This window comes from Octopus bimaculoides, chromosome 13, assembly GCF_001194135.2.
Source record: "Octopus bimaculoides isolate UCB-OBI-ISO-001 chromosome 13, ASM119413v2, whole genome shotgun sequence".
In the NCBI taxonomy this organism is placed as follows: domain Eukaryota; kingdom Metazoa; phylum Mollusca; class Cephalopoda; order Octopoda; family Octopodidae; genus Octopus; species Octopus bimaculoides.
Window position 1 is genome coordinate 17,417,368 of NC_068993.1, and position 14,674 is coordinate 17,432,041.

A 14,674-nucleotide genomic window follows, 5' to 3' on the forward strand; every position below is an offset into this window, starting at 1 on the left:
GCTATTTCTCAGCTTTTTTAGCTGCTATTTCTGAACTTCGGTATATGGTGAAGCAAATATTTGCTGATCCCTTAATTATATTTATAAATATATATGAGCTTTTAAATAAGTTCTCCACCAATAATGGTGCTTTCATACCGATGGGCTTGGTAAAAATTGTTAATTGTTAATTGATTTATTAATTAATAAATTGATAATCTTTTACCCTTTTAATTTGTATGTATATATATATGTATATATGTATGTATATGTATGTATATATGTGTGTGTGTGTGTGTGTGTGTATATATATATATACATGTGTGTGTATATATATGCATGTGTGTGTATATATATATGTATGTATGTATATGTGTGTGTATATATATATATGAGTGTACAATTTATAGGAAAGATTCAGTGGAATAATTACATGATAGCTAAATGTTGCTTAAGTGTCCCACTTGTGCGGGATTTGATTCAGGGAAAAAGCGAGACATATTTATGAGAAAATAGGAAAAATTGAAAATGGAGACAAACACTCAAGTTGTTATTAAATCATTTATATCTTCATATCATCGACTTATGTTTTGATGGATGCATTCAAAATACATCATCTTCATCATCATCATATGTTCATTTTTCATGCTGGTATGGGTTTGACAAGAGCTGGTAAGGCCAGGGGCTGCACCAGACTCCAAGTGTCCATTCTGGCATTGTTTCTATGGCTTGATGGACTTTGTCATGCCAATCACTTTACACAACATACTGGGTGCTTTTTATGTGGCACTAGCATTTGTGTGTGTGTGTGTGTATATATACATATATAGTTTACTGTTCTGTTACGGTAAGATCAACAAGGAAGTACTCTATCCGGTGAGAGATAAATATCATTTAATGTACACTGTATTAAAATAAGGGCTGCCAACAGTTTCTTGTCATTAAGACACGTCAGATACAATTCCTTGTATCTCCAAGCAATTTTGGGGCTTGGAGACACAAGGCACATTGTAAAAACTTATCTAACTATGTATCTTAATGGCTAGAAACTGTTAGTAGCCCTTATTCTAATATAGTGTACATTACATGACATGTGTATATATGTCCGTATGTATATATATATATATATATATATATATTTGAAGAAAAGCAACAAAAATTCATTAAGTTATAGCAGTACGTACGTTTCGTACAAACTTCATTTATTTATGTAGTGAGAACACCACATAAGATGTGCAATGAAAATGTACTCCTCAGCTGCATAATGGAAGTTCATTTCAGAAAGTCATTTTGTAGATGTGTGCAAAAACAAGAGTAGGAGATGAAGAAAATACCATCTTGACTGGGCTGTTAATCAACAGTCTTTGATTAAATTGATTAAATCTATATTATTATATATATATATATATATAGATATATATACCCACACAAATACATACACACATTAATTAGTGTATGTGTATTTGTTATGTAATTGCTGGCAATCACCCTAGTAAGATAAACTTAGTAAGATCCCACAATGTCATTCTAAAAATATACAATCACAATAAATGATGATGATGTCATTGAAATACCAGTACTCCAAGAAAATATGATTAATGCAAAACTATGTAAATCAATAAGCATTATATTTGATAGATAAATCTGAATGCTACAGGGTTAAAATGATGATAGTAATGTCTAATATATTGCTTCTTTTGTCCTTTTTCTAGAATGTCCTCACTCGGTGTGGCAGTAAAGATTCAATAGGCATTGGAAGCTTCTTCTCTGTCCTCGGAAAGTTTTTCGTCCAAACAGAAAATGGCAGTTCTGCATACTGTGTTGAATTCGATGTGTTCACTTCGGCAGCTAAATTTGAAGCAGTGCCAATCAACCCTGTTACTATTATGACCACGGCCTTAGCAAAAAATCTTGCTAGTCCTATGAGTTTAAGTAGACTACAGGGTAAGGCTAAATCCGGGTAAGTACTTTTGAAATCAGTCATCTTTTATTGTTTATTTGTTTCAGTCGTTAGACTATGGCCATGCTGGAGCACTGCCTTGAAGAATTTTAGTCAAACGATGCTGGTGCCACAGAAAAAGCACCCAGTATAGTCTGTGGAGTGGTTAGTGTTAGGAAGGGCATCCAGCCATAGAAAAAATGCCAGAACAGACAATAGAGCTTAGTGTGGCCTCTGACCTTACCAGATCCAGTCAAACCATCCAACCCATGCCAGCATGGAAAACAGATGTTAAATGATGATGATGGTACTTACTTTACCAGTCTTTTTTTTTTTTATCAAACTGTTAAGTTACAGGGACATAAACACTCCAACACTAGTTGTCAAGTTGTCAAGCAGTGGTGGGACATGGATACACACAACAGGGGCTTCTTTCAGTTTCCATTACTAAATCCACTCACAAGGATTTGTTCAGTGTGAGGCTATAGTAGAAGATACTTGCCCAAGGTGCCTCGTAGTGGGACTGAACCCGGAACCATGTGGTTGGGAAGCAAACTTCTTACCACACAGCCATGCCTGTACCATGTTAAATATATTTCCACTCATTATTTTCAATATACAGGCGTGCTTCAACTTTTGGCAGTAATTGGTTCCAAGGAATACAACTTAACTCGAAAAATGGCGTAGCATGAAAAAATACCATTAAAAAACTGAAATTCAGAAAAATAAAACACTTCCAGCCATTATAAAATACTACACTTTAAATATGGGGGCACGGTGTATGAAAAAAAAGTACAACTTTATACATTGTAAACACAAATACTTGTTTGAATTTCCTGGTACCGACTGTAATTCTGCCTCTTGGTGGGATGTTGAAACTATCAGTCCCAAAAAAGCCATATAGATAAATGTAAACATTGTAACTACTTCTTTTCCTCTTGTACTTGTTCCAGTCATTAAATTGCAACCATGCTGGGGTACCACCTTGAATTTTTAGCCAGATGAATTGACCCCAGGACTTATTTATGCTTTTGTAGAGCCTGGTACTTATTCTATCGGTCCCTTTGCTGAATCATTAAGTTACAGGAACGTAAACATACCAACACTGGTTGTCAAGTGGTGGTGGAGGGGACACACACACACACACACACATGGAAGATTTGTTTTAATTTCTGTCTACCAAATCCATTGACAAGCTTTGGTTGGCCCAAGACCATAGTAGAAGATACTCGCCCAAGGTGCTGCACAGTGGGACTGAGCCCAGAACCCGTGTGGTTGGGAAGCAAACTTCTTACCACAAAACCAATCAAGTTCTATCTGTTTAAATAATTGATTATGCACATATTTTCAAATGTATTTTATTTGATTTTTTACTTCAATATTAGTTTTTAGGTGTCTTCCTTAAAAAAAATTTCATGCTTTTAAATGTTTGCTGAAATCAATGTAAAGTCAGATAAATTAACTTAAGCTGAAGTTTCCTATTAATTTCTTAAAAAAAGAAACCGACATAAAGTAAAAAAGAGACATAATGTGAAACAACATACTTTGAGGTATGCTTGTATTTAAATTAGATTTTTTTTAATGATTAGTGTCTGACTCCGTAGTTTGTTAGTTTATGAGATGAAAGTTCATTAGTTTATGTTTCATCTTTGATGCTTCACAGTTTCTGTTGTTGAAGAAACTTCACTCTTGCTGGCTCACTCCATCTACTTGTAAATGAGTACCTTGTGTTGGTATAGGTCTCCATTGGGTGTAGTGAGTGTATGTTTAATAAGTGTTTTTGTTAGCTTGTGACTTCTAAATTTGTGAACTTAATGATTCTAGATTGTCTACATGGGGGCATAACTATTATTTGTTGTAGAGTTACCATAGCTATGCTGTTTACTCTTTACGACTTACCTCAGCTTACTATAGAGTAGGACCATAGAGAGACAGGGTTCACTGATGTAGCATATGTATACTACATCATTGTACACACACACACATACACATGCTAACACACACACACACATGCTCAGACACAAGGGAATTTCTATGTATTTATTATACTTGCTGGAAATAGCAATCAGCTCTCCTTCAATTCATGAGCCACTGTCTTGAGATTGTGTGTGTGTATGTATATGTGTGCATGTATGTATATGAGAGAGAAAGAGAACTGTTTCTCAGTCTGATAGGATTTGTGGGAGCTATTAATTTAAGTTTCTTTCATATCATAATCAGTTCTGTTTTGTACTTTTTTTTTACAGTTATGTTACCATGGACCATACTCGCAAATTAGTGTTGATGCTAGAGTCAGACCCTAAAGTTTCCACCCTGCCTCTAATTGGAATGTAAGCCATTTAATGTTCTCTTATTAAATACATCTGTTATCTTTTATGTCTTTCAGTCATTAGACTGCGGCCATACTGAGGCACCACTTTCAAGAATTTTAGTTGAATTTTTTTTTTTTAGCCTGGTATTTATTCTGTTGTTCTCTTTTGTCCAACTGCTAAGTTATGGAGATGTAAACACACCAGCACTGGTTGTGTAACCAGTTGTTTACTTATGAGTTTATCTTACAAGGATGAATGCCGGCAAACACAGATACAAAGACACACATATATGATGGGACTTCGTTCAGTTTCCTATTTCTTTATTGCCCACAAGGGGCTAAACATAGAGGGGACAAACAAGGACAGACAAAGGGATTAAGTCGATTACATCGACCCCAGTGCGTAACTGGTACTTAATTTATCGACCCCCCAAAAGGATGAAAAGCAAAGTCGACCTCGACGGAATTTGAACTCAGAACGTAATGGCAGACGAAATACCGATAAGTATTTTGCCCGGCGTGCTAACGATTCTGCCAGCTCGCTGCCTTCTTTCAGTTTCTGTCTACCAAATCTACTCACAAGGCTTTGGTTGGCCCACGACTACAATAGAAGACACTTGCTCAAGGTGTCACACAGTGGGATTAAACCTGGAACCATGTGGTTGGGAGGCAAACGTCTTACCACACAGCCATGCCATGTTTAACTCTTGTTGTTTTCATTAGCCTGTTTCATGATGTTTGTGCCATAAATGTGATACTATCGTACAACAGCAAGAAAGATGTTTCCAATAATTGGGGAGTTGTGAATTTTGAATGAGTTGATGTGAAAAAATGTATTTAGTGTGTGGAGGACTTAATGTTTAATTTGGTTGTTGGACAATGTACAGGGGAGAAAGACTGAGGGGTCAATGAGTATAATGAATTTAACCCTTTAGAATTTAAACCAGCCATATCTGAACAAAATATCCTATCTGTTTTGTATTCATACTGGCCAAATCTGATCCCTCACACTAAACCTACAATATCATTTTGAAAATTAACAGTTACGTCATCAAAATCTCAAAGCTATGAGATAATGCATGATTATTGCATGATAATGTGAATAAATAAGTGTTACTTTTAATTGAATAATTTAAATGTTAAAGGGTTAAAGATGTGGTGTAACTGGATAAAATGTATAAGAACAATGTAGAGGAAGGAACAGAAAGCCAAAGAATGTGTTATATGTGATTTAAGAGAACATTTTGAGCAAATTGTTAGAAATCTGTTGGTGGTTTGATTTATGCTTTCAAATAGAAGTTTTACTCATCATATTATCTGCCACGTAAAAAGCACTGGTGATGGTACCACATAAGAAGCACTGGTGCTGGTGTCATGTAAAAAGCACTGGTGATGGTGCCACATAAAAAGGACTGGTGATGGTGCCATGTAAAAAGGACTGGTGCTGGTGCTACATAAGAAGCACTGGTGATTGTATCATGCAAAAAGCACTGTTGATGGTGCCATGTAAAAAGCACTGGTGATGGTGTCATGTAAAAAGCACTGGTGATGGTGCTACATAAAAAGCATTGGTGATGGTGCCATGTAAAAAGCGCTGGTGCCACATAAAAAGCACTGGTGATGGTGCCACATAAAAAGCACTGGTGATGGTGTCATGTAAAAAGCACTGGTGATGGTGCCACATAAAAAGCACTGGTGATGGTGCCATGTAAACAGCACTGGTGCTGGTGCCATGTAAAAAACACTGGTGATGGTGCCATGTAAAAAGCACCCAGTGCGCTCTGTAAAATGGTTGGTGTTAGGAAGGGTATCCAGCTGTAGAAACCAAGCCAAATCAGACTATGGAAGCTGGTGTGGACCCCGGCCTTGACAGCTCTTGTCAGGCTGTCCAGCCTGTTCCTGCAAAGGAAAATGGGTAATGGTGGCAGCAGCATTTGCTTCTCATTCACATAGTTTTGGGTTTAGTCCCAGTGGATTGTTCCTTGCCTTCTACTATAGCTGGGCTAACCAAAGCTTTGCGAGAGGATTTGGTAAATGGAAAGTGGAAAAATGCCTGTTGTGTGTGTGTGTGCGTGTGTATGTTTGTGTCTCTTTGTCCCAACGCTGCATGATAGCTGTGAATGAGTATCACTGCCATACAAAGAGTGTAATTCATTTCCAGTGCTCTGCAAAAACATGTCTGGTCATGGAGAAATATTACCTTGCTCACAAACAGGTGAGGGTTGGCAACAGGAATAGCATCTGACTGTAGAGAACCTGCTTCAGTAAACTCTGTCCAGTTCCTGTAAGCATAGAAAAATGGAAATTAAAATGATGAAGATGAGGACGACGACGATGATGATGAATCATGAATTTCTAACCTAATATGTTTATTTATTCAGATATTTGTAAATAAGTAGAGATTAATTCTTCCTTTGCCGAGTGAAACTATTTATTGTGATGAAGTATTCTAAAAACAATTTTATCTGTTTCAGTTGGGTAAGTGGAGTAGACTGTGTAAAAAACCCGTACGTGTGGGCTTCTTGTTTACGTTACCTCTACAACAATTCTTTAAATCAACGGTAAGTTTTACTTTCTTTCTCTCTCTCTCCCTTGTTTGCAATTAGTTACATTCTACAAAACACAGGACTGTTCTTTACACTGGCTTTTACATTACAGAGTATGCTTGCCTCCACATCGTTTTATGCTGTTGCTGTATTGTCTGCAAGGAAACAAGATTGAATTCTATGAATGTGGTCTTCTCAATGAGAAAGAAAAAACTCATGAAATGGATGCATTTTGTGGTAGTAAAACTGTGAGACTGGCAAGTATATTTCATTTTTGAGAAACTAGTATCTTTTTCCACAGCATGGAAGACAAATATTAGTCATTTGATGACACACAAAAACTGCTAAATTCACTTAAACATTTATTATTTGGGTTCACACCAACAGCAACCTGGTCACTGCAACTGGTCTGAGACAACACTTCTAGTATATATAGGCTTTGGAATTATAAATATAATTTTTTTCGGCACTTGTGCCAGTGGCACGTGTAAAGACATTCGAGTGAGATTGTTGCCAGTGCCGCTGGACTGGCTCCTGTGCAGGTGGCACGTAAAATACACCATTTTGAGTGTGGCAGTTGCCAGTACCGCCTGACTGGCCTTCGTGCCGGTGGCACGTAAAAGCACCCACTACACTCTCAGAGTGGTTGGCGTTAGGAAGGGCATCCAGCTATAGAAACTCTGCCAAATCGGATTGGAGCCTGGTGTAGCTATCTGGTTCACCAATCCTCAGTCAAATCGTCCAACCCATGCTAGCATGGAAAGCGGACGTTAAATGATGATGATGATGATGATATATCTCAGTTGTTCTGGTTATCATTGCCTGGTGGTCATAATTGGTCAGTTAACTTGGCATTTAGTTATAATTCACATACACTTTCTGCCTTCTTTCTGTCAGTTAATATAAAATTTGGTTTAGCATTGAGTTCCACTGTATTTTCATTCATTGGACAAAACTTAAATCAATAAGAGAGGAAAGTGTATCATCATCACCATCATTTCATCATTTAATGTCCACTTTTCCCATCCTTGCAGGGGTCAGACGGAATTTGTTGAGGCAGATTTTCTTTGGCTGGATGCCCTTTCTTCTGCTATGCCTCACCTGTTCCTTAATAAGATAATATTTTTTATGACCAGACAGGTTTTTATGGAAAATTGTATATAAACAACATCATATATATGGAGGCGATTCTTGTGTGGAAATAGGTGAGAGTTGGCAACAGGAAGGGCATCTGACCATAGAAAATCTGCTTTACCAAACTCTGTCAGATCCATGTGAGCATAGAACAGTAGACTTCAGAACAGAAATGACGATGATGATGACAGATCTGAAGAAGGCAGCTGAAATTGCATTGGTTAACCCAAGGATATGGTAGAAGATAAAGGCATTTCTCCAATGTTGCTGTGTAGTGAAATTGAACTTGGAAGCCATGGGTTTGCAAAGCAAACTTTTTAACTACACAGCCATGCCTGTATCCATATAATCTCTAACACTTCTAACTATATATTTTTTTTCTGAAATGTATTTTCTTTATTTTTGCCTTAACCCGTTTGATGCTAACCCACTTGAGATTGTTCCTGGTTCTATGATACAAGTTTCTTGTTTCAAAATTATCTAAATTAAAACCTTCCATCATTAATTTATGTTCCAAACTAGTTTGATAATAACAACACTATTTTACAAAATTTATTGAAATAAAATAAGTGTATTTCAACAGAATGGTAACAAAATGGTTAAACTTGAAATATATTAGTTTCATTATTTTGATTAGTAATCTTGCTTTAATAACAAAGTGGGGTTGTTCAGTGAAATATTGAGTCATATCCTTTAAAGTCAATGACTTGTAGGGACCATAATATATTACAGAGTATATTAAATGAAACATTGTTACGTATCAGTGCTGGCTATAATTTCTATAGAAAATCTGTAGATATAGCCTTAACAAATGATTTAATAGCACTGCTAACACAGTAGAACACAGTTTTGATTTATAAGAGTTGGACGTGTTGCTGATGGAAGAGCAAGAACTCCTGAAATGTGACATATACACCCATTACCCATTTCTCATCTTCAATCTCATTGTTGTTTACATTAGGCATATTCAGATATGAAATGTCATAACAAATCAGTGATGGTTATAATTTCTATACAAAATCTGTAGAGTTAACCTTAACAAGTGATACTGTAAAATATCTAACCTAATTCTTTGTTTCTGAACCATGTTAACTTCTCCCTGTGGAGAAACTATTTAAATATAGTTTGAGTTTCTTGTTAGTATTGTGGTTTTCCTCTATTCTCTAGGATTTTGACCAGGATGGATTGGAAGTGGATCTGTCTTTACTGAAATATGGCATCAAAAAGAATAGAATAGACAGTGTAGCTGCCAGAGTGAATGATAAATCGAAGTAAGTCATTAGTCTCTTTTTGTGTTTTTTTAATAGTCTGTCTTTATTCAATGGTTTGAAAGCTATGTGTCATGTTGTTGTGAGGGCCACATCAATATACACATACATGGTCACACACATTTCTTTACTTGCATCTTCAACTTCTGATGGAGTCATAGAGGCCACTGTTATCAAATACCATGTGTCTTGGGCAGTTTAAACCTGGCAGAACCAGGTCTGAACAAAACTGATTTCTTCCAGATAGAATGATACAAGAGAGAGAAGAGAAATTGACTCCAGTGCTTGGCTGGACTGCTACAGTATTTATCAACACCAAAAGGATGAAAGGCAAAATTCACCTCAGAGTACAAAGAGCTGAAGTGAATTACAAGGCTGTCTGTCTAATATTGTAGTAACTCTGCCAACTCACCAACTGTGTGTGTTTGTGTGTGTGTATATAGACTTGGCTGTGTGGTTAAGAAGCTTGCTTGCTTCCTAACCATGTGGTCTTGGATTCAATCCCACCATGTGGCATATTAGGCAAGTGCCTTCTATAGTCCCTGGCTTATGAGTGGGATTGGAAGACAGAAACGGAAAGAAGCCTATCATATATGCGTGTGTGTGTGATTTTTTTTGAAAATGTTATGGTGTGATTTAAGAGAGATTTGGTTGTTGTTTCTAGTAGATCAAGCAACCATGTAGCAGCTCTCTTATTGATTTATTTGGATGGAATTTGTTAAGGTGGAGTATTTTATATGGACTGACACCAATCCTTATTTTCAAGCAAAGTAATGTTTCCCCATTGGTGGATATGTCTTCAGGGAAGACATCACTTGTGTGACATTGATGCTTGTTATAATCATCACATGATGGTTATAAGGAGACACAGATACATACACACACACACACATGCATGCACATACATGTGTGTGTGTGTGTGTGTATATATATATATATATATATCTACCTACATCTGTCTGTCTAATCTATCTAATCTATATATATATATATTTATATATATCTATATCTATATATGTGTATGTATGTATGTATGTACATACCCACACACACACATGTATATGTATATATGACAGGCTTCTTTCAGTTTCTGCCTACCGAATCCACTTACAAAGGTTTTGGTCAGCTCTGGGCTGTAGTAGAAGACACTTGCTCAAGATGGCATGCAGTGGAACTGAACCTGAAACCATGTGGTTGAGAAGTGAACTTCTTAATCATACAGCCATGTTTGATAAAATAATTTAAATTCAACTAAAGTAACTGAAATTTATAAACATTTGAAATTTATTGAAGCAGACTTTTTGTGGCCAGATATGCTTCCTGTCTCCAACTTTTGCCTGTTCCTAAGCAAGGTCTTATTTGTCTGTAGTCCTTTGAACATGAACTGTAAAATGGTTCAACAGTTTCCATGAATGACATTGCTTGTATGAAAGTGACATTTTACTCTTTTACTCTTTTACTTGTTTCAGTCATTTGACTGCGGCCATGCTGGAGTACTGCCTTTAGTCGAATCAAATCGACCTCAGGACTTATTCTTTGTAAGCCTAGTACTTATTCTATCGGTCTCTTTTGCCGAATTGCTAAGTTACGGGGACCTAAACACACCAGCATCGGTTGTCAAGCTATGTTGGGGGGGGACAAACACAGACACACAAACATATACACACACATATATATATATGCATATATACGACGGGCTTCTTTCAGTTTCCGTCTACCAAATCCACTCACAAGGCTTTGGTCGGCCCGAGGCTATAGTAGAAGACACTTGCCCAAGGTGTCACACAGTGGGACTGAACCCAGAACCATGTGGTTGGTAAGCAAGCTACTTACCACACAGCCACTCCTGTGCCTATTTGTTTATAATTAGTGCACAATGTCAAGAAAAGGGGACAAACACCCATTCATGCACACACATACTTACTGATGCGCACGCACGTGCGCACACACACACAGATACAGTGTGCTTCATTTAGTTCCTGTTTATCAGATCCACTCTCATGACTTTGGTTCACTTGGGGCTATAGTAGAAGACACTTGCCCAAAGTGCCACATAGACCGAACCAAATCTCACATGGTTACCAATTAAACTTCTTTACCACATACCCATGCCTGGCACAAAAGTAGTGTAAGTTTAAGATAATTTTAGAAAGAACAGTTAGCTTTTTAACTATAGCTATTGTTACTACCACTCAAATGTTGTAATTGTAATTTTACTTGTTTAATTTGTTTTTTATATCTAATTAGTATTTAACTTAGTAAGAAACTCAATTTTCCGCATTTATTATTTTTCAGAAGCAAGCCCAGTTCTTCATGTGTGAATGATGAAATAATTCCAAGAACAATTCCTACTCCTCATCAATCAAAGGTTATTAATTATTCTTCTGTATGTTCATTTACTTATGTTGTTTTTTAGCCCCAGTTGATCAAACCTATGATTGAAGGCATTCCAGCCATGACTATCCTTTGCAGTTTATTTCAGATTACATATCCAATATTCTTCAGTCACTTTTTTGACCCTTTAATATTTAAACTGGTCATATCCTGCCCAAATATACTACCTGTTTTATGATTAAATCGGCCAGATCTTGCCTCTCACACGTACCCTACAATGTAATTCTAAAAATAATGTCACATCATCAAAATCTTGAAGCTACAAAATAATGCATTAAAAACCATTTAGCATTTAAGATTATTCTATCCAATGTAATGCTTATTGTTTTAAATTCATCATGTATTATCTCGTAGTTTTGAGATTCCAGCAAGGTGATTGTATATTTTTAGAATGATATTGTAGGGTACGTGTGAGAGGATGGATCTGGCTGGTTTGAACATAAAATAGGTAGAATACTTGGGCCTGATATGACTGGTTTAAATGATAAAGGATTTATCCAAAACAATATGATGAAATAAGTATCACATTTGACAGAGTAATCTAAATGCTGAAGGGTTAATGACTGTAAGATGTGATTCAAGAGAGATTTGGTTGCTATTTCTAGTAGGATGAGCAATCATGCAGACGATCCCTCATTGATGCAATTCATTTCCTTCTTTTATCTAATTGTGGAGGGATTCAGTCCCCTCTATTGAATTGCAATGTCTGAGTTGACCCCTGACTCAGAATACTGTGTATGATTTCAAACCCTGGTAATGCTTTTGTTTTTGATCCTAGGGAACTGGGCAGTAATCCAATTCCACATTCCCAATTGAATTGACCTATGACCAAAGATCAAGTCATGACCATCCTACCTTTTTGTAAAGATATTTGGGTGTGAATTAATGGAGATATGACTGCTATTTCTAGGTATTTGAATGACTCTGTACAGACTCCATTGTTGTCTTACCACACACACACACACACACACACAATAGGTTTCCACAGTTTCCATCTACCAAATTCATTTGCATTGGTTGGTCTGTGGCTGCAGTAGAAAACATTTGCCTAAGGTACCTTACAATGGGACTGAACCTGAAACAATTTGGTTGCAAACAGAGCTTCTTAACCACACGGCCATACCTCACTGCCTTAATCATTAACTACTGTTTAAAAATTTTTTTTTTTTTATATATAATTAGAGAGAGTGGTGAAATTGATGTAGATGATGTTTCAGCTCAAACATCTTTATACCAATATGAGTAGGGACAGAAATCTGGAGGAGCAGTTCTTGGATGGAATAGATGGGAAAAGTGTTGATAGACTGTCTTATCCAATCTGTCTTCTTGTGAAGATGAGCAGAAGCTATTGTAATAGTGGTAGAAGTGGAGTAGAGAAGAAACAGCATGTCTTCTAGACAGTTGCTGCTGTTGTTGATGGTAGTGTGGTGGTGATTGTGGGTAGACCCAGGCATTCCAACCATGACTGTCTTGTTTTTATCTTATGTACAGAGAATCCAGGACTCATTTATTTTTCTAAAGTAGTAAGGGTGTGAGTTAAGGGACATCTGGCTGCTATTTCTAGCAAGGTAGGTGACTATGTAGAGGTTCCTTCAGTTTGTATAAGACATTTGCCTGAGGTGCCCCACAGTAGAATTGAACTTTAGTCCACGTGGTTGAGGAGCAAGCTCCTTATCCACATAGACCAGCTTGTTTCTTCTGTGACACCATTGTTCAAAATTTTATAGCCCTGTCCCTGTTATGGATTTTCTGCCATCGCAGTGAGACTTTGCTTGTTTATTTTATATCACTTTGTTCATAATAGCATTGATAGGAAGATTACAAATACAGACATGTTCATATTGTTGGAGAGCAATTATTTTTACTGTTGGATGCTCATGCTAATCATTCAGCTAACAAATCAACTTTACTTTTTTTCCGTGTTGTCTCCTGCTATTGTTTTCTCAAAAATTAGTTACAAATTACCATCCATTTTTGGATGGTTTAAGAGAACAGTTACATGTGTTCTTACATCCGTGTATGAAACTATGGGACTCCTAGATTAATGATGGGAATATTGAAAGAGTGCAATGAGGCAAAGTGAAGCAAACAAAAAATATTATTTATCTTTCTTGGGAAGACACACTTAAATGGCTTTAGAATATGCTTGTGCTTTTCACCCATAGATTCAGCCAGTCAGCTGTCATCTTCAGCTCAGCAATTGTGTCACATAGTTAACAAAACAAGAAGACAAAAAACAAACCCTATTGAATTTTTATTGATTTCTTATATACGTTTTTCAGATTTATATGAAAGGGAAATGGAGACCATTCATGTCTTTATCTCTCACAAACAAGATAAATTGTTTAAAACATCAAATGTTTATGTTTTCTGCTGCTCTATTTATGCATGTTTTTCATTATCAACAGTATTCATAAATGTATGATTAGCTCTATAGATTTTTTCTTTTAGTTGATGAACAAATGGTGGCTGTATTGTTCATGATTTTTCTTTTTTTGTTGGAGCATTATAATTGTAAGTGAAGTGAAACTATTCAAACAAAGAATTGGAATATGTCCTTGGACTCAGTTTGTCAGGACTTTAATGCTAGTGCACAATTCTTAGTATCCATTTGTAATGGATCTAAACACATTTTATATATATGCAGGTGTGGTTGTATGGTAAGAAGCTTGCTTCCCAGCCACATGGTTCTGAGTTCAGTCCCACTGTGTGGCACCTGAGTAAGTGTCTTTTACTATAACCTGATCAACCAAAGCCTTGTGAGTAGATTCGGTAGACAGAGATTCAAAGAAGCCCATCATGTGTATGTTTACACCACTGCTTGACAATTGGTGCTAGTGTGTTTATGTCCACATGGTTTGGTAAAAGTGACTGATAGAATAAGTACCAGCCTTAAACAAAAAAAAAGTTGGGGTTGATTCACTTGATTAAAACAAAATTTCTTCAAGGTAGTGCCCTAGTATGGCCACAGTCTGATGAGTGAAACAAGTAAAAGATAAAGTTAAAGATATGTGTGTGTGTGCATATGTATGTAGATATATGTATATGTGTGTGTGTATATGTATATATATATATATATATATATATATATATATATATATAT

At 36.4% G+C, this 14,674-nt stretch overlaps 1 protein-coding gene across 2 annotated transcripts in view; it reads left to right on the forward strand.

The window, feature by feature from the left end:
* Window positions 1–14,674, forward strand: part of LOC106884324 (SCL-interrupting locus protein homolog) — a 72,780-nt gene that overhangs the window by 40,184 nt on the left and 17,922 nt on the right. For both annotated transcript variants that reach the window (XM_014935655.2, XM_014935654.2), the window contains exons 6-11: window positions 1,692–1,939; window positions 4,165–4,248; window positions 6,704–6,790; window positions 6,888–7,032; window positions 9,077–9,180; window positions 11,473–11,545. In XM_014935655.2, the coding sequence (XP_014791141.1) occupies window positions 1,692–1,939; window positions 4,165–4,248; window positions 6,704–6,790; window positions 6,888–7,032; window positions 9,077–9,180; window positions 11,473–11,545 (741 nt within the window). The remainder of the gene's footprint in view (window positions 1–1,691; window positions 1,940–4,164; window positions 4,249–6,703; window positions 6,791–6,887; window positions 7,033–9,076; window positions 9,181–11,472; window positions 11,546–14,674) is intronic.